The 24,829-nt window shown below is 44.8% G+C and overlaps 4 protein-coding genes and 1 pseudogene across 4 annotated transcripts in view; 2 read left to right on the top strand and 3 right to left on the bottom strand.

Annotated features, from left to right (window-relative positions):
- DIXDC1 (DIX domain containing 1) overlaps nucleotides 1–7,471 on the bottom strand; it is a 73,583-nt gene extending 66,112 nt beyond the window's left edge. Inside the window, exons 1-2 of the mRNA XM_030333902.1 lie at nucleotides 7,379–7,471; nucleotides 6,175–6,266 (exon numbers count right to left, since the gene is read on the bottom strand). Coding sequence (XP_030189762.1) covers nucleotides 6,175–6,231 — 57 coding nt within the window. The 5' untranslated portion in view covers nucleotides 6,232–6,266; nucleotides 7,379–7,471. The remainder of the gene's footprint in view (nucleotides 1–6,174; nucleotides 6,267–7,378) is intronic.
- A 415-nt stretch (nucleotides 7,472–7,886) lies between these two features.
- CD1H11orf52 (chromosome D1 C11orf52 homolog) lies at nucleotides 7,887–14,774 on the bottom strand. Its single transcript, XM_030333925.1, has 4 exons — nucleotides 14,594–14,774; nucleotides 10,065–10,102; nucleotides 9,024–9,079; nucleotides 7,887–8,800 (listed from the first exon to the last, which is right to left on the bottom strand). Exons 1-4 carry the CDS (start codon nucleotides 14,623–14,625, stop codon nucleotides 8,552–8,554), a joined length of 375 nt encoding a protein of 124 aa, XP_030189785.1. The 5' UTR covers nucleotides 14,626–14,774; the 3' UTR covers nucleotides 7,887–8,551.
- Nucleotides 11,956–12,739, top strand: LOC115526525 (annotated as a pseudogene).
- A 4,375-nt stretch (nucleotides 14,775–19,149) lies between the features above and the next one.
- HSPB2 (heat shock protein family B (small) member 2) lies at nucleotides 19,150–20,252 on the bottom strand. Its single transcript, XM_030333923.2, has 2 exons — nucleotides 20,117–20,252; nucleotides 19,150–19,604 (listed from the first exon to the last, which is right to left on the bottom strand). The coding sequence occupies exons 1-2, from the start codon at nucleotides 20,208–20,210 to the stop codon at nucleotides 19,150–19,152; spliced, it is 549 nt and encodes a 182-aa protein (XP_030189783.1). The 5' UTR covers nucleotides 20,211–20,252.
- Nucleotides 20,253–21,042: 790 nt separating this feature from the next.
- On the top strand, nucleotides 21,043–24,332 carry CRYAB (crystallin alpha B). The gene is made up of 3 exons (XM_030333924.1): nucleotides 21,043–21,481; nucleotides 22,580–22,702; nucleotides 23,985–24,332. The coding sequence occupies exons 1-3, from the start codon at nucleotides 21,281–21,283 to the stop codon at nucleotides 24,186–24,188; spliced, it is 528 nt and encodes a 175-aa protein (XP_030189784.1). The 5' UTR covers nucleotides 21,043–21,280; the 3' UTR covers nucleotides 24,189–24,332.
- Nucleotides 24,333–24,829: the final 497 nt, after the last annotated feature.

Below are 24,829 nucleotides of genomic sequence, written 5' to 3'. Positions count from 1 at the left end.
GAAAAAGAAAATCTGTACCCCAAACATCCTCAATCATCTTGCCTGAATGTCTGAAGCTGCTAAACACAAAGATACTTCTGAGAAAGACACACTTCTTCTAGGATGGCAGCAAGCAGGAAGCAGAAGGCCAGCAGAGGTGTTAAGTGGGTGCTGCTGATTGAATGAATGCTGTGTGTTCAATTCTGCAAAGGCTGGGGAAAAGCCATGACTCCAAATCAAACTGCACCTGATCGGCCCAAAAGTCAGAAGACCACCGTCCTTCATAACTAGCTGGGGAATTTAACTACCAAAAATTCCCCTTGCCATGACCACAGCTCACGGTGTAATATCATCAGGTGAGTGACTAACCCATATTACTGCAATAAGGCCCCTTTAAAAGAGAAGCATGAAACTTCCAACAACGTAAAATTGTAGGCAATACATCTATGTGCATAGTGATGCAAAACCAAAACACTCAGTCAGTAGGTCCCTAAATAGATTCTGACAGCCCATCATGCTTTTACACAGTCGAATATATTGAGACTTCAGAGGGAGGCCCTGCGGATAGTTATATACCAAAAGGTCCCTGTTTCTCAAAGAACAAGTCCTTTTTCAAAGTAGGACCTGTGAGCTCAATATTCCTGGGAAAAGACTCATTAGATCCCTGGATTTTAAAGCTAAAAAGATGAAGTTTCATTTGACTCTCATGAAGGGATGAAGCCTAGGGGAGTTATTTACAGTCACTTAGCAAATCAGCATGGGCGCTAAGATCTGAACCCAAATGCCTCTGATGCTCAGCCCTGTGCTATTTGCCCTGCACCCCCCAGTACACTGGAGGAATTAGAGGGAACTGTGGTGAATAGATACAAGATTTATTACAGGGCACTCGGTCCACAGTTACACTATTCCCTAGAAGTCTGTAATTATGTCAACCACATACTCTACAGTAGTCATGTGCAATGTGATGGTGGGAATGTTCTATATCTGTGACGTCCAATCCAGTGGCCAGTGGACACTGGCTACATGTGTTTATTGAGCACTTAAAATGTGTCTATTGTGGGGCGCCTGGGTGGTCTAGTCGGTTGAGCATCTGACTTGGGCTCAGGTCATGATCTCACGGTTCGTGAGTTCAAGCCCCACATCAGGGCTGGATGCCGTCAGCACAGAACCAGCTCTGGATCCTCTGTCCCCCTGTCTCTCTGACCCTCTTCTGCTAGTACTCTCTCTCTCCCTCTCTTTCTCTCTCTCTCTCTCTCTCTCTCAAAACCAAACATTAAAAAAAACCGTGGCTATTGCAAGTGTGGAACTAAAATTTCAATAGCATTTAATTTTATTTATTTATTATTTTTTTAACGTTTATTTATTTTTGGGACAGAGAGAGACAGAGCATGAACGGGGGAGGGGCAGAGAGAGAGGGAGACACAGAATCCGAAGCAGGCTCCAGGCTCTGAGCCATCAGTCCAGAGCCCGACGCAGGGCTCGAACTCGCGGACCGCGAGATCGTGACCTGAGCTGAAGTCGGACGCTTAACCGACTGAGCCACCCAGGCGCCCCATAATTTTAATTCGTTTAAATTTAGATAGTACCATTTCAAAATATTCTGTTTTCCCCCACACAACTAATGAGATGTTCCAAAAATTATATTTGCACAAATAGTCTGCCTCTCATGCTTGGAAAAAGCACAAAATTCCTGTTAGAGCATGTAATCTCAAGGTTTTTTTGCTCAGAAGATGTGCTCACCTTATTTATCATGGTCTACCTAACCAAATAGCCCAGGTGAAGAACTGAGCTTGTTCTAAGCAGCACTCACAATTACTATTCCTTCCATCTTCCCCCATCTCACTCTGCTGTGATATCAACAGAAGAGCTGAGAGAGTAAGTGGGTTAGCTAAACGAACCAGGAATAACTAGGCCAATGATCTGCATCTCATAGTGCTGGAGTGTGGGGAAAACTGCAAGCCAGTCCAGGTAGCTGGAACCACTCCCACCACTGCTGGCTTGTCATTCTCTCTGCCTGGGAGGAGAGGCAAAGGGTCCAAGCAAGCTGCTTTCTGCATATCTCTGCCATGCTGCCTGATTTCTGAAATTATACCAGACCTCTTCAGTCCTATATGATTTTAACAATAATGGCAGAGACTTACCTCACCAACTAAAAGCTACACAAATATCTATCTACAACAATAATAATAGCAAAATTGAACTTTTATTATGTGCCAAGCCCAATACTAAGTGCTTACATATGTTAGCTCACTTGATGGTCACAATTACCATAAACAGTAGGAATTGTTTATTAACCCCATTTTACAGATGAAGAAAGAAAGGTCTAGAGGATAAGTAATTTGCTCCAGATCCTATTGCTGCTAAGTGGTGAAACCAAAGTCTGGCTTAATCATTATGCAATACTTTTATATGATGCTTTCCACACAAAAGGTATTCAGTAAATGTCGGGGCGCCTGCGTGGCTCAGTGGATTAAGCAACTGACTCTTGATCTCAGCTCAGGTCATGATCTCATGGTTCGTGGGATGGAGCCCTGCATCAGGCTCTGCATTGACAGCATGGAACTGGCTTGGGTTTCTCTCTCTCTCTCTCTCTCTCTCTCAAAATAAATAAATAAACTTTAAAGAAAAAAGGTACTCAGTAAATGTGTTTAGTTGGATGAATGAATGAATGAATGAGTGGAGGAAACACTGGCAAACTCATTCATCACTTATATTAATACAGATAATAACATGTTAGCCTAAGTAAGACTTTGAGCTTTAAACAGAACTGTCATTTGGTAAAAATACTGACTGTGACTTCTGCCTATGTAGAAGTAAAATGTGTGAAATTCATACCTATGTAAATTTAATACATCTATTGTAGGCAATCATTAATGACTATAAAGAAGCAGAAAGGCAGTCTGAATAAACAAATAATTAAAATTGTCAATGGAAATATTTTAAATGACCCTGAAATAATTTCTTAATCTTTTTCTGCTTTCATACATTAGCGAGTTTCTTGGCAGTAATGTATGTTTACAATTTCTACTGCATTTATCTTCAGAGACATCAGCATAAATGTACACAAAAGGGCTCACATCTACCGGCAAAGGCTACAAACGTGTCCTGGCTCCTAAACTGCTCTCTTTGTCTCCAGGCTTTTCTGCTAGTCTACACCCCTTAATCTTCCTTAGACAATGCATTCATCTTGCTGCTCAAATGCTCAAATGTTTTCAAATAATCCCTTTTCCCATCAGATATAAATTCCTCATGCCCTGCTTTTACGGCTGTCCCCCAAATTGCCTATGCTCAGGTTGGCAGGCTCCTCACTGTCTCCCACATTTCCAGGGCTCATTTTTGCCTACCATGCCTTCACGACTGTCCTGTCTAGAATGTCCCACGCTTCTGCTACTCAAATCCTTATTATGCCTACCTCAAGTTCTGCTTCCTCATGAAACTCCTGTGACTACTTTTGGTTTTTCTTAATCAGGATGGATCTGATTTTAATCAGTCTGGAACCCCCACGCCCCAGATAACCCATGGTTCATTCTTCAGGTTTCTACTCAAATATCACTTTATCTCTTTGGCCTTCTCTGACCACTCTATTTAAAATGACAACACTCCCAAACTTCTTTTGCCTGATTTATTTTTATTTTTCTTCCTAGTATTCATCACTGTCCTCTATAGTCTATATTTATTTGCTCATTTGCTTATTGTCAGTCTCTCCCTGCCCAGAATATAAGGTCCATGAAAGCAGGGAATTTTGTTATGTTTTGTTACTGGTTTATCTCTAGAACCAAAAATATTTCCTGGCACATAAGTAGATGCTCAATAAATCAATATTCCTCTTTTTATAATCCAAAGGTCATGGGTGCCTGGGTGGCTCAGTCAGTTGAGTGTCCAACTTTGGCTCTGGTCATGATGTCATGGTTCGTGTATTTGAGCCCCACATGGGGATCACTGTCGTCACTGTGGAGCCCGCTTTAGATCCTCTGTCCCTCTCTCTAACTGCCCCTACCCCACTCACACTCTCTCTCTCAAAAATAAATAAGCATTTTTTAAAAGTCTATATAATTCAAAAGTCATCATGATGAGAACAAAAGCAAGAAAATTTAACTAAATAAATCTTACAACTTGCAGCCCACTGATAAATATCTGAGGCATGCAGAGCATGACATTCATCAAGGAACTGATGGCTGCCTTAATGTTGATATTTTATTAGAGACTAAAAGCAACTTCATCTTAACAACAGCCAGATCTCCAAGGTCCTGTAGTCCCTGCTTTCAGCATACAGAAATTCCTTGGAAACTATGCTATCTATACTCCCCCCTGCTCCCTCCACAAACTTAAAAATATATAATCTGTCGCACCTCACAATTACAGGGCAGCTCTTTCTGCTCAAGGGTCCTCTCCCTGTGCTATAATAAAAACACATTTTTAGCACCAAAAATGTCTCAAGAATTCTTTCTTAACCGTTGCTCTCGGACCCAGACTTCAAATCACATTAATAGCGTGTTCTATATTATAGCACTTAGCACTTAATTATAATTTAGAAGTGTGAATTAGGGTGCCTGGGTGGCTCAGTCCATTAAGCATGAAGCCCCACTCTGGGCTCGTACTCTTTCTCTGTCCCTCTCTCTGCACCTCATGGGATTCTCTCTCTCTCTGCCTCTTGCTCACTTGAGCTCTCTATCAAAAATAAATAAATAAATAAATTTATAAATTTATTTAAAAAAAAAGAAGTGTGAATCTTTGTCTCTTTCAGTGTATTTCCAAGACAAATATAAATAATTCCTGGTATCCTCCTATATTTTCTTCTCCTTCATCAATGCATTTTTTTCAGTAAACATTCACTAGATATATGTTGAGGATCTGTTATATGTCATTATATGCCACGTTCTATTCTTTTAGACAAAAATTCAGGAACTCACAGTTAAACATAAATACATGAATACACATAGAGGCAAGAAACAAGACTGAAAAAAAGAATAGTAAAAGGACGACTACTAAAACTGAGAATCCAATATTAGTATGTGGGGACAGAGTGTACAGGGTGAGTGTGACAGACTGAGTGGGTAGAAAAAGGAAAAAAGAGACAGAATGGTAAGAGACGAGTAGGATGTTGCCAAAGTAATCACCAGATGCTAGTGCTTAATATAAACTGTACTTAAGCAGACATGCAAATCTATTCTACATGAATTTTTTAAATTCATGTTTCAAAAGTTATCTGCTAGTAATCCTGTGGGTAAAAATTAGATTAAGACTAGCGACATCTGGTGGATATTTTGAAAGTAATCCTTGAATTTCTCTACTGTGTAAACACTACAACAAGCCCCCATACCTCTGGACTGACATTCATAATATGTTAGGGTTCATAACTATGATGAAATCATCTTTCTTCAGAACCTAAGATCTCATTGCAAGAGGTAGCCAGATTTCTACCAAGAAGCCTTCTATCTCTCAGCTTTCTGGAGGATGTATATATAATTTGACACCAGGATTCTTCCTTTAAAAGGTAACTTATTACTTAAAATGTTCACATTCTTTGAGGTAGGGATTCTACTTCTGGAACTCAACCCTAAGGAAAAGAAGTCTTAAATGAGGAAATCAATTCATTATTTACAATGGGTGAGGAGAACCTAAAAGTCCAACAAACAGAAAAATGGTCAAGAAAATTAGAATCATTATAATGTTTACCAAACATTTGTAGACCTACTAAAACAAACATTTTAACAATTTCTTATTAACAAACATTAAGTTAAAAAAAGCAAAAGTCAAAAAGTGTGTGCATAATTTAATCTTAAATATGTAAGTAATATACATATAAAAAGGCTAGAAGAAAATTCTACATTCTAAAATATTAACATTGAGGGCTTCTGGATGGAAGCATTATTGTTTTTTTTTTAAAATCATGGTTTGCAATATTTCTTAAATGCTCTATAATTGTCATGAATTATTTCTATAACAAACATTTAAATCTTTTAAACAATGCATATATTCTAATTGCTATAATTTTCAATAAAATCTTCCTGATTTTATTAGTAATGAATCAAGGGAGCTAGAATTTCCACAAGAAGGGGTAGCAAGAGAAGAAAGCAAATATATGACAATTTTGTTCCAGGATCTGAGTCCTGATGGAGAAACCCCAGTTGTAGAACTGTACTAAAATTCCATTAATGTCATCACACTCCTTTCAACAGTACACCAGAAACTTACAGAGGGCTCTGTGGGCAGCAGGGAGTTACAGAGTCTCCTAACCACTTGAGTCCCCATCTTCAGAGTGCCTAGAAAAGCCGGATCAGGGCCACCTTAAAATAGGAAGAGGGAGAATGTGCAAAAATACAGAACAGGAAAAAAACATTCCAAAGATAAACCAATCTATTAGGGTCAGGCTCCTGCTCCAAATCTACCAACATATGCCATCTAGAAGTTTCAGAAATAGTACCCTGGTTAGCAAGAAATCCAGCCAAAGATACTGTAATCACAACAGAGCTATCCCAAGGGCATTTTAAAAACTACCCACTTAGGCTTAATAGTAATAAAGTAAAGAGCAATGCTTTCCTATCAGTCAAGCAAGGATGCATTTTCCCTCCTCCCTGTGTTTATCAGTCAACGATCATAGGAAGGATTCTGAAGACAATCAGGACAAACACTGGGAGCTCAGCTTCTGCCATGCACTTCTATTCACCCTCAGGAATTCCGTTTTAACGTAGAAAGGCCGCATTTATATTTTAAGGGAGAAATGTTTTACGTAGTACTTCAAGTTTACAAAGTCTTATCACCTACATTGTCACATTTGACCGTCATGGTAAGTTACCGTTGGAAATAAAGTTCACTTTATTGCCCCCAGTTAATAGTAGCAGGCTAGGGAGTTGCTCTGCCAATTAGTGATGAAGTTTTCTAGTCACTTCTTCTGAATCCACTTGCACTAGGTCTGTGCCAGAGAACAGGGTGGGAAAATGATGATACTGATGATAATGGCAGCCGATATTTGATTACATACTATGTACTGTTCCAAGTGCTTTTTAACTACAAACATTCTACATAGTTGGTACTATTATTTAACAACTCTCTCGTGCTGTGCTTCCATTCTCAGTACTGTGTCAGTCTTAAGGAATCATCCCTCTCGGGGATAAACTGAAGGGCATTGGTATTTGGGCAGGATGGCGTACAGACTGAAAGGGGATTTGCATTACTACTCGGGGCTCCAAGCTCTGAAAGTCTGAATCAGGAACGGCATCCTAAGAACCTGTAAGGCTTAGAGCGGTTCAGAACCTGAAACTTCCGCCTCCTTCTCCTCAACGCCCCCCCCTCCCCCAGCCGCCTCCATCTCACGCCTCCGTGTGTCCCCATTTCTGATCTGGAAGCTCAACCAGTGGTAATTCTATTTCCCAGGCACCTCCCACCTTTTACCACCTACCTCTTAACTCATCGGTCCGTCTGGTTCAACATCTCTGTCCCCAGCCCTTCTGAGCACGGCCTGCTGCAGCTGCAGGGCCGCCGCCGCCGCGTTCCCGCTGCCATGGTGACGCGGAGGCCGGGCCCGACCTGGCCCCGCCCACCACCGGCCAGCGCGAGCCAGCCCCAGCTTACCTGGGCCCCGCCCCCTGCCTGTCCGGCCCCGCCTCCTAACGTCCCCGACCACAACCCCCGGCCGGTCTTGACCCCGCCCCCTGCCTTCCGGACCGGCCTCCTGCGGCCCGAGCCAGCTCCGCCTCCTGACTGCCAGGATCCCGCCCAGGGAGCGCCCCCCTTCCGCAGATGAGAGCCCGCCTCCTGGGCGTGCAAACCTCATCCCAGTTCCGGCTCAGCCAAGGCCTGTGGAGTAGGGCGCGAAGGGTCTGGATTTCCCCGCCGCCCTTAGGCTAAGCGAGACCTGCTGCACTTACGTAGAGCCCGCAGACCCCCACCCCGCAACACGCACCAGGCATGTTCCTTATGCGATTTATTGATCCCAGAGACTTTGCACCTGCGAGAGCCTACGGTCCAGCCAAAGGGAGTTTCCGGGTCATGCAGTGCTGTCAGTGACTTGAAATACGTGTAACCGGTGGTCAGGGAATTGCTTCCTCCACGCCTCACCCCTGCCCTCGTTTGTCTTTTTTAGGTTCTGAGACCTTTGACCCAACCATTGAGGGAATTGCCCAAGCCAGCCCTGGGGGCTGGTATGAGAACTCAGAATGCGTTTCCAGAGCACTTCTTCTTCAGCTTTAGATTTAAGGTGTATAAAAGAGACACCATTAAATTAAGCCTAACAAAATCAACTTAAGTGCTGAGGTAACCTGTTCTTCCTTCACTTTTCTTGAAAGCAAGAGCAAAGGTAGGGGTCAAAAAATTTTTGGCATGCTCCTCCTAGTCCCTCCTTTTGTGGAACTCCATCCACCCCTAACCAGCCCCGAAACAACTCCAAGCTCACGGTGGCAAATTAAAGGTAGGCCTAGAGGAGAGAGCAAGAATGGGGGACTCTCACTGGGGTTCTGGAGTTAAGTTTAAAACGTGGCAGCCATCTCTGGGCCACCAGCCAATTCCCCAAAGCAGAAGTCTCCCCACAGGAGTAGTGGTGAAACGACGGAAACAGGCCCTTCCTCCCCAAGGCTCACACCAGGGTGCCGTTCTTGCTGTCGTAGCGGGGCGTGGCCTGGGGGAAGCGAAGGGTTGCATATTCTGTAGCATTTTCTGACTGAAGATGCTTCACTTCCAGAGCAGAGCGTGGCTGGGTACAGCTGTACACTTGAATGTCTGCGTAATGTAAGCTGTTCTCCTTCAAACTAAGGCCTCGACTCCTCTCCTGAGACGCAGGCTTCTCTAACACCTGCTCATACATACGTCCTGTTGTGTCATGGGCCTGCAAGAAATTGACAGCATTAAGGGAGGTACTTGGCTTGCTTTTGCCCCTCATCTGCAAAGCAGGGTCAGCTATACTGCTGTCCCCTCACTCTGCTCCTTTGTAGGGCAGAACCAGCAAGTTCTGGTTCAAGATGACCCAGATGCATCCCAGGGTGAAAAAGCGGGAACCTCAGATCCTCTATCTGAACAGCCCCCTGGAAGGGACGGGGGCCTGTCATTACCTTGGTGCCATTCTGCTGCTGCTGCTGCTGCTTCAATGTCCGTCTTGCTTGGCTTTCTGAGAGGCAGAAATCCACCTTAAATCCATTATCTCTTGAGCTGCCTGAGCTTGCCCTCTTTGAATGTCTGTTAAACTATTATAGTGGGCTTCTAACTAATCCCCCTGCCTCTGGGTTCACCCCTTTCACTGCTACCATCCCCACATCCAAACTCCTTTCACACTCTGCCACTGATATCTTCCATCCTCAGTTTTCACCCACCCCTAATACAGTTCAACAAATATATGCTGAGAGCCTGTTGTATGCTGGGCTCTGTGACCCATTCTGGGCAATGAAGGATGAGCAGGCTATTTTCTCTGCCTCAGGGAGCTTACTGTCTGCTGGAGAAGACAGATAATCATACAGACTATTACAGTGCAAAGTGTGAGTGCTCAGCTACACCAAACAGTTGGTCACTTTCAATCAAGTCAGTCTCTTTCTCCTTCCTCCCTCCCCTTCTCCTTTCCTTCCTTCCTACCTTCCTTCTACATGAGATAATTGCACTGCCTGAAATACCCTTTCCTCTGCTCCTCCTCCAGCCTGAGAATTTGCTATTATTCCTTCGACATTGGTGTTTTCCCTCATTCTCCCATGGTGTGAGTATGAGTCTATTACAGCACTAGCAGACTACATTGCAGTTCTTGTTTATGTGTAAACAAGTCTCTCGGACTTGATTTTCAGCTCTTCTTGTGCTCCTCTGCCTCCTTGGGACCCAGCAGAGCACCTCATATACACTGTAAGTGTTCAGTTAATTTTTGCTGGGTGAATGAAAGAATGAACAACCAAGCTTGCCACTCTAAGATAACAGAAAGAATGAGACCCAGAATTTCAGAGCTGATCTGGGACCCAGTAACCAAAAGATTTTCTCTGGTGTACTGTCTCCCTTTATCCCTTCCAAGGCTGCGACTCCTTTTCATTCTTATGCCCTTTCCAGAAACACTGGTTCTAGTACTTTCTCTTCTCTAATTTGACCACTCCAAGCCCCCGCCCCCAAAGCCCAGTTACCCATTTTCTTTTTCCTCTGGGAAGTTGATGGGCAGCTCCTGTGAAGTGAAACACAGATCACCCACGTGTAAGAGTCCTGGCCTCTCTCTTCCCACCTTTATCATTTGTTCTGTGCCTCCTTACCATTCTGGGATGACCTTCCCTCACTTCCCTCTAACAACCATTCACCCTGAGCCAGCCAGAAAGTGTTTATCAGGGGTACCACATCTCTCCCACAAGGATGGTTCTGGAAGGTGGAGTGGTACAACTGACATAACCAAACCCAAAATACAGCCGCAGGCAATCAGGCACAACACGCCAGGGATATAGCTGGGTTGAGGGCTATTCTGGGATTGTCTAACAGGCTAATCCCAGCAGAGGGTAAGGGAAACCTGCCAAAAAATGGGATATTCCTGGATTCAGAGACCCTCTTGCTACAGCAGTGTTTTATTATTTTTCTTGTTCCACAGTCTCTGCTAACATAGGGTTCCCATTCTGGGAGTCACAGAAGCTGCTACAACCGGGGTTAACTAGTTAGGACCCCTCCAAGCCCTGTTCTAACAGGCAATCTCCCTCCCTGTTTCCATGTCCTTGTTTTTAATTAACAGAGAAAGTGAGAGATATTTAACCTTTAACATCCACAGCACAGGGAGCTCTGAATTTGGTGAGTGACTCAGCTCCCCTGCCCTTGCTGCAGGACAAACCTCATTTCTGAGCCCCTGGGGTCTCTAGTGGAGCCAGGGTGTCTACGTGATTGTCAACTGTTTGATGGCCAGAGAAAAACACTTGTCTGAGGAAATAGGCTGAATAGTTTGAAGCTTACTCCGGATGCTTTTTCTTGCTAGTACATTTCCAACTCTCACCAGCGCCAACCCTATCTGTTCTGACCTCTGTCTCCCTAATGAAATTTCCTTCTTTTGCTGACTAAATAGAAAAAGAGAGAGAGAGGGAAGCTTCTAAATCATGTCCATTTCACTGCTGTGGAAAAATCAGGATTTTCCCACACTTCTGACAGAGCTTTGTGTTTTGGTGTGGCTTTTGGTTTTAATGCAGCTTGCTGAGTTGAGAGCAGATAGAGTCACCATCGGTGGTGGAACTTTACAGGTGGTTCAGAAGAAAAAAACTCTGAAACCACTTCTAGGTCTTTCTACTTCTATTTTCTGCTTCTGCCACTTCAGCTCTTCCTCTTTTTTTTTTTTTTTATATATTTTTGTTATTAATTAATTTATTTTTTACCTCTGCCTGGTCATAGCCTTATCTTAGCCTCTAATTCTTTCCCCCTTGTTGCTACTGTTCTCCTACTTACTTCTACTTAAATGGATGAAGAGAATATAAATTTTAAAGTCACAGATTTGGGTGACCCAATTTTAGTGAATGGAGCCTTTTCCCAAGTTGGATACTATATAATGCCTGGACACAACCTAAATGGAATATTCAGTTAGACTCACAGTTGACAGGATTTTATTTTTAGCTCAGAATTCAGGAAACTAAATGGGCACTCTCCTGTATTGGTAGTATGAAAAAAAATGACTCAATTTTCCAAGAATGCAATTGACAAGAAGTATAAGGAGGCTTAAACATAAAATGTGTATCCTCTGATGTAGCAATTCCATATCCTAAGAAATAATTAGGTGCAAATATGGATGCTCATTGTAGCATTATTTACAGTTGCAAAAAATAGGAAATACCCTAAATGTCCAACATTGGGAAATGACTACATAAATGGCATCTTCTATAAATGGAACATTGTACATCCACTTAAGAAAGATGTGCAAAAGGCCCCTGGGTGACTCAGTTGGTTAAGTGTCTGACTATGGCTCAGGTTGTGATCTTGTGGTTTGGGGGTTTAAGCCCCTCATTGGGATTCTGTGTGTGTGTGTGTGTGTGTGTGTGTGTGTGTGTGTCTGTCTCTCTGCATCCCCCACCCTCCTGCTCACACTCTGTCTCCCTCTTTCTCAAAAATTTGAAAAAAAAAAAAAGATGTTGGAAGAACACCCAATAGCATGGAAAATCTTAATCTTTGTCAAGTTAGTAAAAAGATAATAATGTTTTGGGATTAAACCTGTGCACATAAACATTTCAGAAGGATTGCATGGAGGTGATCTTTCTGAGTCACTGTGCAGGTTGGGGTGGGCTGAGCGGGAGCGGGAGGGGGTCCTGTGCCCAGATGTTTCCAACTCTTGTTAAAAATGTTTGGGTCCCCACAAAGCCCTACTATACCCAATTTTACCAGGATATTTGGGTAGGAATGGGGTGCATAGGCTTCATCGTTTATAAGACCAGGGTAAAAGAAGTAAAGCTTTGAAAGCTTCCAGTCCTGCACCCGCTCATGGTTATCATTAACCCACTTTACTTAGAGTACGCGTCAGGTGGAGCTTCAGTCTGGCTGTAAATCTCAGCAAACTGTTAGATGGGAACATGGAGCATTGCTGCACACTTGTGGACGTGTGGTTTCCTTTGTGGCATGAATAAATGTAACTGTGAGGTGCACAAGAAAGAAAGAAAGAAAGAAAGAAAGAAAGAAAGAAAGAAAGAAAGAAAGAAAGAAAGAAAGAAAGGAAGGAAGGAAGGAAGGAAGGAGAGGATTACATGGAAATATACTAAAATGTTTCTGTCACTTATGATTGCTATAAATATATTTAGTATATTTATCATTGCTTCTTATTTCCTGCTCTTTGATACTTTCCAAATTTTCTGTGGTGAATGTATTACTTTTGTAATCAGAAAATAATAATAATAATAATAATAATGATAAATTTAAAATAAAAATCTTTTTAGTTGTCATACTATCAGTCTCTGTAAGTTTATTGAGATAATGAGAAACAGAGGGAAACAACATTTATCTACTTAAAATATCTACTAATATTGATCTACTTAAAATATCTACTAATATTTTAAGAGGAAAAAAGTATATTTTGGTTAGAATATCAGGGGGGTAGTGTTTCTAGCCAGGCTCTAGCGCCAGACTGATGTTATCAGATTAGCTGTGTGAATTTCAGCAAGTTTTTAGCTTAATCAGGCTTTCATTTTCTTATTAATAAGGATAATAACAGAACCTAAACCCCATGGATTGTCATAAGAATTACGTAAAATAATTAATGTAAAATACTCAGCTAAGTGCCTGACATATAATGAGCATCAGCGAAAGCTGATTGCTATGATTACCACCATCAGAGGAAAAATTAACTAAAAATGAAGAATATGAAAACTTGGAACAAAGAAAGTGAAAGAAGTTACACTCTTTTCTGTAGAAAATCTTATATGTTCCTAAATGTCCTGTGTCTACGGGATATCTGAGAGTTTAAAAAGTGAATTTTTTCCTCCCAATCCTGATAAAATTCTGGGAAACTTATCATTGTTTCTGTCTTACAGAGAGGTCAACTAAGGCCCTAGAACTTTGGTATCTTACTCAAGGAGGGAGGGGCCAAATTTCCTATTATTGCTACGACCTCTGCATCTGTCATTATACGTGGTATATATAGGTATTCAATATAATACTTGTTTGATAAATGAATGAGTAATAAGAACTGGACTTGAATCCAATGTACAGATTCCAAATCATATGTGCTTTTCAATGTGCCTTATCTATTTTTCTAAATATAATGATGATTTTTTTTTTTTTTTTTTTCACAAGCAAGACATCCTCAAGACTGACCCAGGCTTGGAATGTATAGCTAAGAAAACAGTGAACAGGATAAAACCAGGTCCGGGAGTTTGGAGTGGTTACAACTTTGGGAAAGAACAGTAAAAACACTATGAATAATTTGCTGTGAGGCTTTCACATATCCTCTGCTCTTCAAACCTATGATCTAAACAACATAGGTCATGCTATCTATATTGTACACATGAGGAAAAAGAGAAGTTACAGGATTTGCCGAAAGTCACACAAGTGTGAAAGCTATATTCAAATATTTCATGGATATTCTCCTTCTCTCCACTTCTACCCCTTTAAACAAACATTTCTCCAAAGTTGATGTCCTTGATTTGAGAGGGCAGAATTATGTAGTGGTTAAAAGTCTGGGCTCTGAAGTCAGACAGGCCTGGATTGGAATGTTGATTTATTTGCTCACTAGCCGTGTGACTTGGGACAAGTCAACTTCTCTGAACCTCAGCTTCTCAGCTGTAAAAACAGGAGGAGTAAGGCCACCTCCCCTCATAGCATTGTGGGGAAGAGTAAACGAGATTGTTTGAAAAGTGCTTGGAACATAGCAAGCTCGCCAATGCTATAATTAATTATCATCATCATCTGGGGAAGAAGGGAAGGGAGAGAAAGGAAAGGAGAGGAAGAGAAGGACAGAGAGAAACCGTGCCAATTCACCATTCCCATCCTGCTCTGGCCCATTCTACCGTCAGCAGGCTTGGCTGTGTTCTCTGAAAGACGTGAGCACAGAAAGAGGTAATGCTCTGGTGTTGGCACCCGGGAGGTGTGCCAGGCAGAGGGAGGTGGCTGTGGGAGGTTGGTAGAGAACTAGCTGCACTCTTTCTCTTATTCTCTTGGCCTGCGTGTCCACGAACAGAGATGTTACCCTCCACCCCCTGCCCCTACTCACCAGTGTCCCCCGCAGCAAAGCCGGTTTCCCATGGTGCTCTGTTGCCGTGGAGGGAGCCCAGCTGTTTTTCTACATAAAGAGGCTTGTGCATTTCCTGGTTCCTGGTTTAGCTTTCAGTAAGAGCTCCCGGGGAGTCTCTATCAGTGTCAGATTTCAACCTAGCAGGTTGGACTTTGGAAGCCACCTGCTGGAATGATTCCCAGGTGACTCTTACCAGCCAAGTGGTAGAGGAACACACGTGGGCTCCAGGTGAGAGCTATCTCACCTTCGGGATTTGGAGCTGCTTTGAAGAAGCCATAACTTTGAGCGTCAAGCTTCAGTGAAAAGAAACCTGAGATGGCAAAGGGCTCTGGGTTTCCTTAGTAAATGTTTCTCTACTACATCACACTGTCATTGAAATACATTCTCTACAATGGAGTCAAGGGTCTTACCTTGTGTTTCCCGGCACTACTCAGGTTTAGTGGAGTTTCACTTTCAAGGTAATCAGTATCAATTTCTTATTATCCCTGTCAAGAATCTGGGTTTGAATACTGGAGTCTCTAGGAAATTTTAATTTAGGGAAATGGGTTCCTTTCATATCCTCCCTTGCTTTTGGAATTGATGTGAGCAGATCACTTTTTTCCACGATGGTGAAAGAGAGGAGGACTACACTCATTACCTAATCCCCTTTCTGGTCAGAAATCACATGGTTCTATGACTGGAATGGCCTCTCAGCACATCTTGACCGCTCACTTCCTCATGTTCAGTACAGAACTACAGAATCTCTGCTTCCAACTCAACGCAGACTCTCCCTCCAATGACCCAAAGTTAGAAGCATTCTGCACTCACCAGCGAGCAGGGTACAGTCGAGCAAATTCCTCCATAGAAAATGTGGGCTCTGGGAGAATTTGCGAAACCCATAAGGCTTGTCTTCAGGGCTCCCACCCCCACACTGCCCGGATGCCCTGTTATTTGTATGCCCCTTGTGGATGTTCAGGACCCACCACTCAGCCCTGCACTCCACAGAGCGTACACTGGACATTTCCTTCCTCCCCATCCTGTTTCCTTGTGAGAAATGGGCATAATGAGAGTGAGAGTTATAGAGGAGTGGGTGAAGATTACGTGAGATAACGTATACAAAGTTCTAGTCCACAGCCTGGCACATGGGAAGCTTTCAGTAAGTCCTGCCTATTGTTACCACTTCTTCTCAGCTAATTGTCAGATGGCAAAGCATCTCACTTTATCATCTTGTGCTGGATCATTGCACTAGCATTTTACTTCATGGCTATGCTTCTTCCTAGCAAGCCCTTCTATGCGCCAGCATCAACAGTATTCTTTTCATCCTGATATCTGAACGTCTTAGCCTGGCACTCAAAGCCCTCCAACAACCTGGTCCCTTTTCAGCCACTCTCTCTAATTTAAAGGAAAAATTTTAAGGAAAACATCAAAGAGATTTTATGACCAGAAACTCCAAAGGAACCAACAGTGTATTGTGGTACCCAGAAAACCTGATCTACCTTAAGCAGTATTAATAGAAGTCTACAGTGATAAACAAGGGAATTGATTATTCCACTGAAGTCTGTATCAGTCAGTCCATGACTAGAATAATAATTTTGATCCACATGTTGAATTCCAAGTTACACTGTCAAAAGGCAGTGTGTTCTAGAGAAAGTTGTCTAGGTGATAAATAGTTTGGAAAGTTTTAGGGGTACCTGGCTGCCTCAGTCAGAGGAGCATGTGACTCTTGATCTCGGGGTTGTGAGTTTGAGCCCCATGTTAGGTGTAGAGATGGCTTAAACAAACAAACAAACAAACAAACATTTTTTAAAAAATAAACTTTCTAAAAAAGTTTTGTAAGATATAGTTAAAAGAATTAGGCATGTTTACTTCGGAGAGAGAAACTTTAAGAGGACGGGATAGTTATTTTAAAATATCTAAAAGGGGCTTCCAAGTGAAAGAAGGATTACATTGATTTTCTGGACACAACCAGACCAATAAGCAGAAGTTACTGAAATGAAGATTCTGGGCCAATAGAAGGAAGAATTTATTAGAATTATGTCCAAAGAGGGGCGCCTGGGTGGCTCAGTCGGTTAAGCGGCCAACTTCGGCTCAGGTCATGATCTCGCGGTCCGTGAGTTCGAGCCCCGCATAGGGTTCTGTGCTGACAGCTCAGAGCCTGGAGCCTGTTTCAGATTCTGTGTCTCCCTCTCTCTGACCCTCCCCCATTCATGCTCTGTCTCTCTCTGTCTCAAAAATAAATAAACGCTAAAAAAATTAAAAAAAAAAAAAGAATTATGTCCAAAGAGTTCTGATGAAGAACTGTGAGACCCTCCCCCATTCATGCTCTGTCTCTCTCTGTCTCAAAAATAAATAAACGCTAAAAAAGTTAAAAAAAAAAAAAAGAATTATGTCCAAAGAGTTCTGATGAAGAACTGTGAGAAAGAACTTACAAAGTTCCCCATCACTTAAAATGCCCAGAGAGGGGTGCCTGGGTGACTCAGTTAGTTGGTTAAGTGACCGACTTTGGCTCACTTCACAATCTCTCAGTACATGAATTCAAGTCCCACATTGGACTCTCTGCTGTCAGTGCAGAGCCAGCTTAGGATCCTCTGCCCCGCCCCCCTTTCTCTCTGCCCCTGCCCTGCTCATGCTCTGTCTCAAAAATGAATACAAAAAATTTTTTTTAATGTCCGGGAAGAAGTTGACTAATGGTCATAAAAGAGTTTGAATGGTGTGGGGATTCGGACTGAATCAGAGATTTCAATTTTTTTTCTAGCTAAGGAACCCTCTCTTTTATTTTATTTTTTTGATAATTTTTTTAAACGTTTATTTATTTTTGAGAGAGAGAGAAACAGAGCATGAGTCGGGGAGGGGCAGAGAGAGAGAGGGAGACACGGAATCTAAAGCAATCTCCAGCCTCTGAGCTGTCAGCACAGAGCCCAACGCAGTGCTTGAACTCATGAACTTTGGTATCATGACCTGAGCTGAAGTTGGATGCTCAACCAACTGAGCCACCCAGGTGTCCCAGGAAGCCTTTCTTTTAAATAAAGCTCCCGTAAAAATAACAATTACAGAATAGATCATTGTAAAGTCATTTTGGCTGAAGTCCAATTAGAATCCTTTCTAATCTCCTTTTCTTCACAGCTAGATGTAAGTTTCCCCAGAGTAGACAATAAAAGAGCATAGTTTTTAAATTTTATGTTTGTAATGTACATCCTCCATAGTATATATCCTGGGGGTTGATAAATACTTGTTGAATGAATGGATGAACAAAAGAATATATCAATAGTTTTTTCTCTGATGCATGCTTTCATTATTAATAGATGGTAATCTTTTAACCAAGAATTGAATTCTTTGAGTGAGGGTTCTTATCTTGGGAATTCACAGATGCCTACGAAGGGGTACATGAGTGGATCTCAAGAGCTGTGTGAACCTATTCAAATTGTAGGGCAAATGTGAGAGCACGTATATTTTTTCTGATAACAGGATCTATTGCTTTTGCTAGATTTCTCACCCGGGTCTGTAACCTAAAAAAGTTCAGAATCAACCACTGTAATGGAAGAATTTGAGGTGTCCACCACAATCTGGTAAAACATATATTTTTGGGGGCAGGGGAGCTCGTCTGGACACTCCTCAAATCATACACATGCAATGAACTACAAGGAGGAATTGAGAAGTCAGGCACGCACGCTTTCCTGAACACAGCATATCCCTCGTATTAAGACTCTGCGTCCAAAGGAAGGTTCTCTGGCCATCACCACCACACAAGTAATCCTAGACCCCCTGTATTTAGACTCGGATTGGGTGGGTGATGCAGTGATTCCTCTCTTTAGGATGGTCCAAGACTAGAAACAAAAGGTGTCCCCTGTGCGGAGGTTGGAGAGACTTTGTGGTTTGGTGAGAGTGGCAGAGGCTCCTGTGTCCGTGCCCTGCACAGGCATACTCCATCGCTCAGAATTAGACACCATTTTCAGCAGACAGACCTTACTACAGGAAAACAGGGCTTTAGGCAACGCTCCCCAGCCTCAAACGATTTCCCCAACCCCTACCCAACACAGGCCAGACAGGCTGGAGACCCTTGTTTTTGTGTCTCTAATCACCAGCTCAGACAGTGCCCTCTGGGCTGTTTGGATGGCATATCCCTTTTCCCTCCCAGGATCACTCTCTCTTTTGTTGCATTGTGAGAAAATTATGGCTAGGAATTTGATCTGGAGCCAGTGTCAGCTTCCGGGTGTGATCTCAGCATCCAAGTGTGAGCTCAGGGTGCCGTGACGTTGGGTACATCTAACTGAGGAGCTTTTTGTCTAGCTGGCTATGACCTCCTCCCTCCCTGCCCATCCCATCGTCCAGGCCACAGAATAGGGAGAAGCACAGACAAGGCCCTGAGATTGGGGTTTATTCAGCTCCACCCAGGACTAAACAAACACTTTGACACGTCTCAAGGGACCAAACCATACATTGTGGGCCATGCACTTTTCCCTTCCCCCAAGGATGCTGCTACCTCTGGGGCGGTGGGCAGCTGCTCCTATCGCGGCGGGAGGTGGAAAGGGGCTCGCTGGGTGCTGGCTCCAGGGCACTCAGGGCTCCACTCTGCCTGCCTCCTCCTCTTCCTCTGGATCTGGAGGCGCAGGGAGCAGGGAGATGTAGACCTCGTTGACCTCCGTGTCCAAATGTCGGCCACCCCGAGGTGCCTCCAGGTTAAGGATGCCATCGTGGGAGAGAGCTGCGCGGACCCGCCAGGGGTCCACGTCAGCAGGCAGGACATAGGTGCGGCAGAACTCTCGGGACACGAAGCCGTGGCGGTCCAGGCGCTGGGGGTGCCTGGCAGACACCTCCAGCAGGTTGTCCACAGTCCTTACAGTCACCTCATCTGGGGTGAAGTGGCTCACATCCAGAAATGCCTGAAATTTACCCTCACTGAGCCTGAGCTCCGAGGCCCCTGCCCTGCTGCCCTCCCCAGCTGCGGTGGCCCGGGGCCGCACATAGTAGCCGTGGTAGAGGGTGGGGGTCAGGATGTCTTCCGGCAGGAGGCCTGAGGGGCAGAGAAAGAAGGCAAGAGGCAGGATGAGGGAGAATGGGGTGGGAACAAGGGTGAAATGGGGAGATCAGGAGAGGAGGAGCAGGGAAAGCAGGAGAGGAGTCAGGAGAAGTAGGAAAATGAGGCGGGGGTGGGGGTGGGGGTGGGAATTAGCAACTGGAAGGAGGCAACTGGAAAGAGGGGACTGAGATGGGGAAGGAGACTGGGGGGTGGAGGAGGGCAAACCAAAAGGGGGCTGGGTGGACAGAAGGGGAACCAGAAGGCACAGCGAGGGGGTCAGGGACAGGCATGGGAGCCTTGCGGGCACCGCGTCTGCCCCGAGGTCAGTAGGAAGGGGACCGAGCCCTGCTTGGCTGGGGACGGAGGGGGAGTTTGGGGTGGGAGATGGCTCGCCCCAGGAGTTCAGTTAAGCCTGCAGTGGGGTGGAGGCCAGTACCATTGGGAGGTCAGCCCAGAATTTCAGGAGGTGGGGGTGGGAAGCAAGGGGGGTGGCGTCTGTGCCATACCTTCTCCGAAGCGCTGCTCGCCCAGACGGCTGGGGTTGGCGAATTCGTACTCGGTGGTGGCCGGGTGGGCGTGTGGCACCGAGCGGCCTGACATGGCTGCAGAGGCGTCGGCGGCCCTGGTCCGAGGTGCAGCGACCCCTCCAGCTGCCTGGAGAGCCGGGGCTCGGTCGGGGGTGGGGGCGGGGTCTACACCACCCAAAATAGTGTCGAGCCTGGGGCGGGGGAGGGGCGGGGAACCGGGGCCCTGAGCGCCAGTGACAAGTGTGCGACCAGCCCCGCCTGGACCCCCGTGCTCTCCCCCCCGCCTCACACCCTTCAGCTGTCACAGGCTGCCCGAAGGGACAGCTGGGGGTTCTGGCTGGGCAGCCAGCTGGGGATGGGGAGGCTGGTGTGGGAGGCCCTGGAGAGGCCTCGCTGAAACCCTCAGTTTGTACATTTTCCACATTGCCTCCTCTCCTCCTCCTTCCCAGGCACCTTGCACCCTTCTTCATAAAGCTCTCCTGGTTTAACTGTTCTGTGTGCTATGGAAGGTGAGAGATGCAAGAAACTTTTCCACCTTTTCTTTGGGGTGGAGGGAAGGGTCCCCCTGCCCAGATCAATGTCAGAGTCCTTTCCTGAACCCGGGTAGACCCCGGGCACCACACAGATGCCTGGCACTGACTTGTTGGTGATCACTGCTCTCCTCTAGGGACCCACAAAGAGTTAATGTCCCTGAGGCCCAGCCTAGGAAGATTCCAGTTCCTGCCCAGGCCCAAGATAGTCGCTGGCCCAATTCCCCTGGCATGCTAGGCTGCAGAGGAGGAGGAGGGGCACAGCACCCTCCTGCTTAGGATTCCTGACTTCAACCCAACTCCAGAGAAGTGGGGGGGGGGGGGGCGCCCATTGGGCGTGGACGGAAAGCTAGTGAAACAAGACCAGCACAAGTCACTGGCCAGCTCAGACGTGTTTGTATTTCTCTTTTCTTAGCTCAGTGAGTACTGGGTATGTGTCACACTGCCAAATCCCCGATCACAAGTCTCCATGAACGGGCAGTGAGCTGGGATAATAAAACTCCTGACATCACCATTCCAGAAGCTTCACAAGACTGCGTATATAAGGGGCTGGCTGTTGCTGCGGCTGAAGGAGCTGACCAGCCAGCTGACCCCCTCCACTCACCTAGCCACCATGGACATCGCCATCCACCACCCCTGGATCCGCCGGCCCTTCTTTCCTTTCCACTCCCCCAGCCGCCTCTTTGACCAGTTCTTCGGGGAGCACCTGTTGGAGTCTGATCTTTTCCCAACTTCTACTTCCCTGAGCCCCTTCTACCTCCGGCCACCCTCATTTCTGCGGGCACCCAGCTGGATTGACACTGGGCTCTCAGAGGTAAGTTTCCCTCTGCCAGGACAGGAGAGTTCTTCCTGGAACCTCCTGGAAACCTATCCACCTGCTCTCCTTTTTCTCCTTGCCTACATCTGGCTACATCTAAGTGTTTTAGGCACTTGTGTGTCCACCAGGGAAGAAAGACTGGGTTACTGGTTCTTTCACCCAGTTGTCTGTTTGTATCAGATGCTCTTCTGTATCCTACTTTACTACATTTTTTCCATGTGCTGTGAAAATCACCCTCTATCCCCTAACTTCTAAGTAGGATGCCCCTTTCTGGTTTGATTCATAAAGATCCAGGGAAAGATCTGCCTTCAGACTCCTTTGCTCACCTCTTCTAATCCCTCATACTCCTGATAAATTTTATTACTTCAAGTTTCAGATCAGGAAAACAGTCCTGCCTCATGCTGAGTTTTTCATCTCCACTGCATGGAGCTGGAGACAGCAACCACTATTTTCTCCCTTTCAATTCCTTTGTCTATGATTTCCCAGGTTTCTCAGGGCTGTGACAGGGCACTGACCTGGGCCCACACCTAAGGAGAAAAGAATATAGGCCAATTCTTGGGGCCCCTCCTCACTTGTCCTAAGAAGGTGGGAGAATGGGGTGAACAGATAAGATTAACAGAGCTGTCACAGATAATACACTGGTTTAAAAATATTCAAGTATGAGTAAACAGGAGCTGAGTGAGCAAGGGCTTTGGAAGGACAATCAGGGCTAGGAGAACATTCCAGATTGAGTGGGTGGGAAACTTGGCAGAGGTCTGAGCAAGAAGAAGGGGCCTTTGTCTCATGGACAAATGACAAGGCCGGGCATCAGGGTCAGAGAGGCAGCAGAAACATTGCCCAGACCCATCCTTTTGATTGGCCTGGGTGGCCTGTCTTCTTTCCTGTCCCTGTAAATAAAGTTAGGATCTGATGCCCATGTGCTATGCCTTGGGTATCACTGTGGTGACTCCCCTGAACCAGAGAGCCATGTTTATTCAAAATGGGATTTTTTTTTAGTCAAAAAAAAAAAAAAAGGAGATAAAGTCTGCAGAATGATGAGACTGTACTAGTGTAATCCACATTCCTACCATCTTTTCTCCCCCTTGCCATTTCTAGATGCGTCTGGAGAAGGATAGATTCTCTGTCAACCTGGATGTGAAGCACTTCTCTCCAGAGGAACTGAAGGTCAAGGTGTTGGGAGACGTGATTGAGGTGCACGGCAAACATGAAGAGCGCCAGGTGCGTAGCTTGCTTTCCCTTCTCATTCATTCAGTGAAAACTATATGCCAGACACTGCCATCAGCCTCTGAGTCTGGCAACCTCCAGTCTTAAGCCAGAAAGGTCTGGGGCAGGGACAGACCTGCTGTTGTTGTTTGGGCCAGAGAAGTGATCTTTGTTGTTCATTCTGATTTGATTGCCTTAGGTGGGATAGATGGGATGTTTACTTCCCATTTAAGCCGTAGTTTTTGGCCACCTTAGAATCACTAGGGGAATGAAAAAGTTCCAGTGCTTAGGCATATTACAGACCAAAATTTTTAAGGGTGGGCACCAGGCATCAACATTTTTTAAAGGGGCAAGGTGGGGGGAAGCTCCCTAGGTAATTCTAACGTACATTCAAAGTTGAGGACCACTGATTTAGGAATAGCATTTGTTGGACATGTGGTTGCTTTACGTCACTATATGAATTGCAGGTACCCTGAAGACCCTTGACTTTGGGACGTTGTTTTCATATGCTCCTGAATCCTCTCATGTTTAGCCCATCTAAATGCTCATCAACTTGCTTTGCCTAAGTTTCAGAGCTACACTCAGCAGCTAAAACCCTGCAGCCATGTGGAAATCACTTAATTGAGAGACTGTCTGCCTACATGCTGGTATAAAGATTAGAATCAGCTAGTGTTTAGCAGAATCCTAGAATATGGAACAGATTCTCATTAATTTCTGGGAGGGTTTTTAAATGTGGCAGCTGCTGACCAATTGTTGATAACTCTGATACTTGTGCATCAGACAGTAAGTTTTGAGGTCCTCAGGCTGTTTCAGTTTTGCTTATGGGATTTAACTTTGGGTCATTGTCTCCCTGGGTGAAGTTTTGTTGCTCTTGTTGTTGTTTTTAGCAGCAGTCCTTTTGGTCTGGAACATTCTGGGACATTCCTGAAGAGTCAGGACAATTTTTGGGCTTCCCTAGGGACTCAGATCTTCAATGATGGACGATATTCTAGATCCTGTAGGCCCAACAAACATTGATCTAAACCTTTGGGAAATACCCATAAAAATATCCATGCCTCAATTTGGAGAGCCTTCAAGGTTTTGCTCTTTGACTTCTCAGACTCTCCTTGGTAGGAGTGACCACCTAGGCAACTTTATCTCAGCCCCAACCAGAACAGCTGTTAAGTTTTCCTCTCTTGTTGCAAAGGCGTATGGTCACACCTAAGGGGAAGAAGGATGTCTGAGTTCTCAGCAATTGGTGCTACTTCCTGTTCTTACCTCTCTTTTTCTCATTTCCTCATTTCCTCTCTTGGATTAGGATGAACATGGTTTCATCTCCCGGGAGTTCCACAGGAAATACCGGATCCCAGCTGATGTGGACCCTCTCGCCATTACTTCATCCCTGTCATCTGATGGGGTCCTCACTGTGAATGGACCAAGGAAGCAGGCCTCTGGCCCTGAGCGCACCATTCCCATCACCCGTGAAGAGAAGCCTGCTGTTACCGCAGCCCCCAAGAAGTAGATGCCCTTTCTCTGACTGCATTTTTTAAAACAAGAAAATGTCCCCACCAATGAATGAAAATCTTGTGATTAGTGCTGAAGCTTATTAATGCTAAGGGCAGGCCCAAATTATTAAGCTAATAAAATACTATTCAGCAACAGATAACTGTCTTGTGTTTGAATATTCTGTGTTTTAAAAACTTAATGTGGAAATACAGCAGATCCATTTAGTCACCGCATTATGATTTAGGGGCTTCTGGGGATATGAGAGTCAGAGTGGCTGTCTCCATTACTTACTAAGAGTGTAAATTTCACAAGTCACTTAACCTTTCTAGCCCTTAGGTATTCCATTTGTAACATGTGGCACTGATTTGTAGACTGTTGTGAGGAGTAAATTAAGGAGAAAACAGGTAAAACCCTTGGCAGAGTTCAAGGAATATCAGTTCCTCTGTCTCCTTCCTTGATTTCAGCCCTCATTTCCAACAATAAATCTGAACAAACTCTGGATAACAATGCATGAAAGGCCTTAGTGAGTCTGCAATTCATCATGTTGCCAGGCAGGAGGTAGTGCCCCCAATGGTGACATTTTCCTGCTGCCTTCAGCTGATTCACAAGAGAAATAACCAGGACTTACTTGGGCGACTATCACCAAACAAGCCTTTC

Source organism: Lynx canadensis, chromosome D1 (assembly GCF_007474595.2).
Source record: "Lynx canadensis isolate LIC74 chromosome D1, mLynCan4.pri.v2, whole genome shotgun sequence".
Lineage (NCBI taxonomy): Eukaryota > Metazoa > Chordata > Mammalia > Carnivora > Felidae > Lynx > Lynx canadensis.
This window is presented reverse-complemented; position numbering and strand designations above follow the sequence as displayed.